Source organism: Clupea harengus, unplaced genomic scaffold, assembly GCF_900700415.2.
Source record: "Clupea harengus unplaced genomic scaffold, Ch_v2.0.2, whole genome shotgun sequence".
In the NCBI taxonomy this organism is placed as follows: domain Eukaryota; kingdom Metazoa; phylum Chordata; class Actinopteri; order Clupeiformes; family Clupeidae; genus Clupea; species Clupea harengus.
The window spans coordinates 1-6,159 of record NW_024880806.1 but is presented as its reverse complement, the minus strand read 5'-3'; the positions used below and the strand labels follow the sequence as shown (position 1 = coordinate 6,159).

Sequence of the window (6,159 nt, the reverse complement as noted above, 5' to 3'; positions counted from 1 at the left end):
CGTGGTATATACCTGTGACCGGCTCTCTGAGGAGAATCGGCGTCAGTTATCGACCCAACTGACATCGTGCAGCGCATTACAGCAGGTTGGTGATATTGAAATATAAAATGAACACCGACTACGTTAGCAGTAAGTTAAAGTTCAACCGTTCACTCTTCGCCTTTACAGTTAGCTAAAAATGACCGTTGGTCTGCGGTTTATTCGGTTCGTTTTATTTAGCCAGCCTATACTAGACGTGGCCTGTTAAATAATGAAACGAGGTACTGCAGTAATTCTATTGTAATGAAGAAAACTTATATTATCAGTATCGATAATTAGGCTAACTGCCACGCCTCATATAATGTAAGAAATTGTCGTGGTAGCCTAAATCTTTTGGAGGTTCTGTTGTTCTGGTGTAAATTTTTCCTCACAGGTTATGTTTGTTGGGATAAATAAGTAACGTGAGGCTTCTTTATGTCGCTTTCAAACGCCTTTGCCCGCGCGCGCAAATTTCCTGTCACAAGTCGAATTTAAAGTTAGCCAATGAAAAAAGTCTGAATGTTAGTTATCAAGATAGTGTTGTGGCTGATCATTCCGTTCCTTTTCTATCAGAAGACAGGAGACTGGTTGTAGAAATCTGAAGTGTTTATTGTAATCAATAAGTCACAATAAGGAGATGTCCATGGATTCGCTTAATCTCAAAGTACAGATGTCTTGGTCACTGTTTTAAAGCCTCCACTTTGAGCCATGAGGCAGGGCCGGGCCAGAAGGGTGACGTTGGCGAGAGCACCCACTGCTGACAGCACCGACTCAGAGGAAGAGTGGACACCCAGTTTGGAGAGGAGACCTCCAGGTCAGTATACAGCTAAATATTTGAAACCATCTTACCAGACAGAGAAATTACAAAAGCTCATCATGTGCAATCCATCATCATACAGTTGAATCTTAAACTGTTTCAACATAGCCTGAACATTAAAACAATCATGAAAGGGAATTTATTGCAGGACTGTTATATGAGACTGCTTTAGTTTTCGCTAGGTGCACCTAAGAAACTGGGAACTGAGTGTACAATGCACAAAGGTTATATAATAATTATCGGTACATATGAACCTCTATGCACATGGGGTGCTCAGGTTTTTTTCCATTGTTGCCGCCTCTGAAATGTTTTTTTTTATTATTATTAGATTAGAGAAAAGAGTACAAATAGAGAAAGATGAAGACCTCAACTGATTCTGTCTTCTTCAGCCTCTCGTGCCTTCAGAGCTCCCGTCAGAACCCCAGCTAAGTCCAGAGTCGGCTCTGTGAGGCGCACCCAGCCCCCAGCTCCTGCCCTGCCATCTCAGGTGAACACCCAGCCCCCAGCTCTTTCCCTGCCATCTCAGGTGAACACGGAGCCCCCAGCTCCTGCCCTGCCATCTCAGGTGAACAGCTAAACTTTTTGGCCGTCCTTATGAAGAAAGATAGGAAGGGATCATATAAATAATTAAGGGAAAATTACCAAAACTATTTATTTTAGTGTTTATGCTACTCAGGGTTCCTGTGGATCCTTAAAACTGAAAAAGTGAGGTGTGCTCTCCAGGAGCGGAGAACAAAGAAAGAGAGTCTGTGGGGATGTGACAACAAAGTGGCATCAGGTTACAGTTTGGAGGAGAGGCAAACAGTTTACATAGGCTCCAGATTAAACCATACGCCCTGATTCAAGTCGAAATTCCAGGTGTACCAACAACATGTACAAGATTTATTATCTGATAAAGTTATTTTGTAGCGTGCATGTTATTTCATAGTAACAAGTTATCTTCTTTTGTTGCTGAACCTCTTTTACCTAACTCCGATAACCACGCCTATTACCTTGACACCGCCTCAAGCACTAGTTAGTCCTGCTTGGCCCAAGGGTAATCGGCCTTGGCACGCAGTAGCTCGCCCGGATTTGGCCAGACAGTAGAAACATGACTATTGGCCAGATAATAGAAACGTTGGCCGCCCTCATTTTCTCCTGTGAACAAGAGCTCCTTAAAAAAAGTAAGTGTCGAGTCCTGAGATGGAGACAAAGAACTCCATGACATAAAGCAACAATTTATTGTTTTTTATAGTACTGGAGAACATGACAGAATACTGTTCATGTTTTCTGTTCATTCAATGGATTGACTGCCTAAAAATACTAGCTGTATTAGAGATACTGATGGCCATCTTATCAGTCAAATGTTATTTACTATAGTTGTCATGGTTACCATTCCTAGTTTACTGAGTGACTTGACCGGATCTGCTGCTTAGGTGTCCCGTTATACTGAAATTTCGGACACCCGTCAGCCAATCAGAAAAGAGTATGAAGACATTAAGTTAGGTGAACAGGTAGAGCACTAGACACTAGAGAAAGTGGGAAATGTTGAGCGTTTGTTCACTAGTTCACTTATAGTCAGAAAATCCCCGATCCTTAGTAGGGAAAGCCATGATGTTGCCCAAAGCAAGCATCCTCCTGAGCCAGAAAGCTTTTATTCAGGTTTGGGCTCTCGGAGATGTTTAAGGGTCTAAAGACTCGAAGCGGGGTGCAGTTTTGACACACATGTTAAGGGGTTGCACTCTAGCCTGTGTTTGCGCCTGCAATAGCTTGTCTTGTCTCTTCTTCTCTATGCAGCCAATCAGCAACAAGACTTCACAGCCAATCAGCGACGACAACAGGACTTCACAGCCAATCAGCAAGGACATCCAGATTTCACAGCCATTTGGAAATAGAAACAGCAGTCCCACAGAACAGGCTATAGAGACAGAGGAGAACAAACAGGTGTTGTAAAACACACAGACACTCAACAAAGCACACACACACACATTCACCAAAACACACACGTACACATGCACACACACACACACTCACCAAAACACACACACACACACACACACACAAACAGAACAGGAGCTCCTGTTCCTTAGGGACAGAACCATAGAGGGAGAGGAGAGCAAACAGGTCTCATAAGCACACACACTATAGAATAGAAACAGCAGTTTTCAACCTATCAGCAGCAACGTTCAGTGTCCTCAGGACCCACTAACACTAACACACACATACAGTACATATGCATGAACGGGACAGAACTCATGTTTGCTGATCGAACTCTCGGACAGAACTCGTGTTTGCTGATCGAACTCTCAGACAGATCTCGCTCCTGTTCGTCCTCAGATCCCCAGAACAGACTCAGACCAGGGTGGAGAGAGAGACGGCGTGGAGAGTGTGGATGGACAGGGAGGGAGAGAGCAAGACCCAACCGCAAAGAGACCTGGTGAGAGGGTCAGAGGGAGACAGGGGAGTGTACACACGCACACATACACACACACAAACACAACATAGGTCAGTATTTGGACATAAAGTAGTTGAGCGGAAGAAAGCAGATCACAGTTTGCTGTATGAACAGTAAAGGCAAACAGCAAATTGGTTTCACAAGTCTGTTTTGTTTGTGTGTGTGTCAGATGTGTCTAAGAGAGAAACAGCACAAAGACCAGTTGCCGTGGAGGCAGCCAACAGACTAGTGTCACACACACAGAAATGGAAATCTACACACACACACACATAGTAAACCGTATGTATGGCAGATCTAGATACATAAAGCAGTAATTTGAAAAGAGGGGAGATTACTTGATAGTTTGCCTAATGAAGAGTAAAGGTGAGAAACAAATCATTTTAAAAGTTTGTTTTCTTTCATGCATTGTCAAAAGTCAAAAAAGTTGTCAAAGTAGCTTTATTGTCAATTACTTTGCATGTCAAGACATACAAAGGAATCGATAAAACGTTTCCCACTCTCCCACGGTGAAACATATAAAGTGCACAGGCACAACAACAGATAAGACAAGACATGTCCTACATATAGATATACATATTGATATATAGATATACATATTGATATAAACATACAGATACACGTACAGCAGCATAAGTTTTCTTTAAAGTGAGGTTATGGTAGTGCAAAAAAAGGCAATTAGGTAATGGCAGCAAAAAAGACATCCTGTAAGATGTATTTGTTACATTAGCAGTGCAAGTATAACAGTAAGTGGTTATGGTAAACGTAAGTGATAAAAGTGCAAGAGACAGTTTTGTTGCAGAGTTCTGAGTGATTATAGGGGGGGGGGATTTCAGCCTCATGTCAGACTGACGGGGAGTGAGGGGAGAGAATTTAGCTTCCTGACAGCTTGGTGTATGAAGCTATTTCTGAGTCTGGTGGTGCGGCAACGGAGGCTCATTAGATCACACCACCCTCATTAGATCACACCACCCTCGTTAGATCACACCACCCTCATTAGATCACACCACCCTCATTAGATCAGAGAGGGTTGGACGACTCAGCAACCATGTCAGCTTCACCTGCTGTGAAAGAACTTGAATGTAAAAGAATGTTAAAGAGCAATTCTGCATCACAGACCTGAATCACTGATGAGTGGATATAAGATGATGAGAATATTGAAATGAATGACAGTAAGAAATGTTGGAAAAGAAATGGTTAAAATGTATGTATGTACTTTTATGTAAAAAGTTTACATCCAACATGTTTCTTTGCCTGAACCTAAATGTCATCTTTCTCTTTATTCTTTCTGTCAGAGGTGTCTCAGGCGTCTCGTGCTCCTTGTGTCCGTTTTCCTACACGGCTCAAATCTACCTCCACAAGCACATCAAGAGGAGCCACACGGACGAGTACGTGAGACTGCTGAGGTCTGGAGAGATCAGACCAGAGACTCTGGCACCTTCCAGAAGCAGTGACCAACACAAACAAAAACATTTAACTGTGCCGTCCAGGTCAACATCCAGTAAAGTCGCCCCTAACCCCTCTTCACAACAGGAAGGAGCGAATGACAAGAGGCGTCAGCGCTGCACTCAGTGTGGCAAGAGCTTTACTCTAGAGCATCCTCTCAAACGACACCAGCGCACTCACACAGGAGAGAGGCCGTACCACTGCACTCAGTGTGGCAAGAGCTTTACTGATGGGGGAACTCTCAAACTACACCAGCGTATTCACACAGGAGAGAGGCCGTACCACTGCACTCAGTGTGGCAAGAGCTTTACTCTAGAGCATCATCTCAAAGCACACCAGCGCATTCACACAGGAGAGAGGCCGTACCACTGCACTCAGTGTGGCAAGAGCTTTACTCGAGAGCATCATCTCAAACGACACCAGCGCACTCACACAGGAGAGAGGCCGTACCACTGCACTCAGTGTGGCAAGAGCTTTACTCTAGAGGGAAATCTCAAACTACACCAGCGCATTCACACAGGAGAGAGGCCGTACCACTGCACTCAGTGTGGCAAGAGCTTTACTCTAGAGCATCATCTCAAAGCACACCAGCGCATTCACACAGGAGAGAGGCCGTACCACTGCACTCAGTGTGGCAAGAGCTTTACTCAAGAGGCAAATCTCAAACTACACCAGCACACTCACACAGGAGAGAGGCCGTACCACTGCACTCAGTGTTGCAAGAGCTTTACTCAAGAGGGACATCTCAAACTACACCAGCGCATTCACACAGGAGAGAGGCCGTACCACTGCACTCAGTGTGGCAAGAGCTTTACTCTAGAGCATCATCTCAAACTACACCAGCGCACTCACACAGGAGAGAGGCCGTACCACTGCACTCAGTGTGGCAAGAGCTTTACTCAAGAGGGAGATCTCAAACGACACCAGCGCATTCACACAGGAGAGAGGCCGTACCACTGCACTCAGTGTGGCAAGAGCTTTATTCGAGAGGATCATCTCAAACTACACCAGCGCATTCACACAGGAGAGAGGCCGTACCACTGCACTCAGTGTGGCAAGAGCTTTACTCTAGACCATAATCTCAAACTACACCAGCGCACTCACACAGGAGAGAGGCCGTACCACTGCACTCGGTGTGGCAAGAGCTTTACTCAAGAGGGAACTCTCAAACTACACCAGCGCACTCACACAGGAGAGAGGCCGTACCACTGCACTCAGTGTGGCAAGAGCTTTATTCGAGAGGATCATCTCAAACGACACCAGCGCACTCACACAGGAGAGAGGCCGTACCACTGCACTCAGTGTGGCAAGAGCTTTACTCGAGAGCATCATCTCAAACTACACCAGCGCACTCACACAGGAGAGAGGTGACCTGTGTGTGTGTGTGTGTGTGTTCTCCCACACTGAATTATTATCTATGTGTGCAGCTTAATAACTTGTGCAGAAA

At 44.9% G+C, this 6,159-nt stretch overlaps 1 protein-coding gene across 1 annotated transcript; it reads left to right on the top strand.

The window, feature by feature from the left end:
* Positions 1–726: 726 nt before the first annotated feature.
* LOC122132668 (oocyte zinc finger protein XlCOF6-like) lies at positions 727–6,083 on the top strand. Its single transcript, XM_042707285.1, has 5 exons — positions 727–832; positions 1,225–1,280; positions 2,612–2,758; positions 3,152–3,251; positions 4,564–6,083. Exons 1-5 carry the CDS (start codon positions 727–729, stop codon positions 6,081–6,083), a joined length of 1,929 nt encoding a protein of 642 aa, XP_042563219.1.
* The last annotated feature ends 76 nt before the right edge of the window (positions 6,084–6,159 follow it).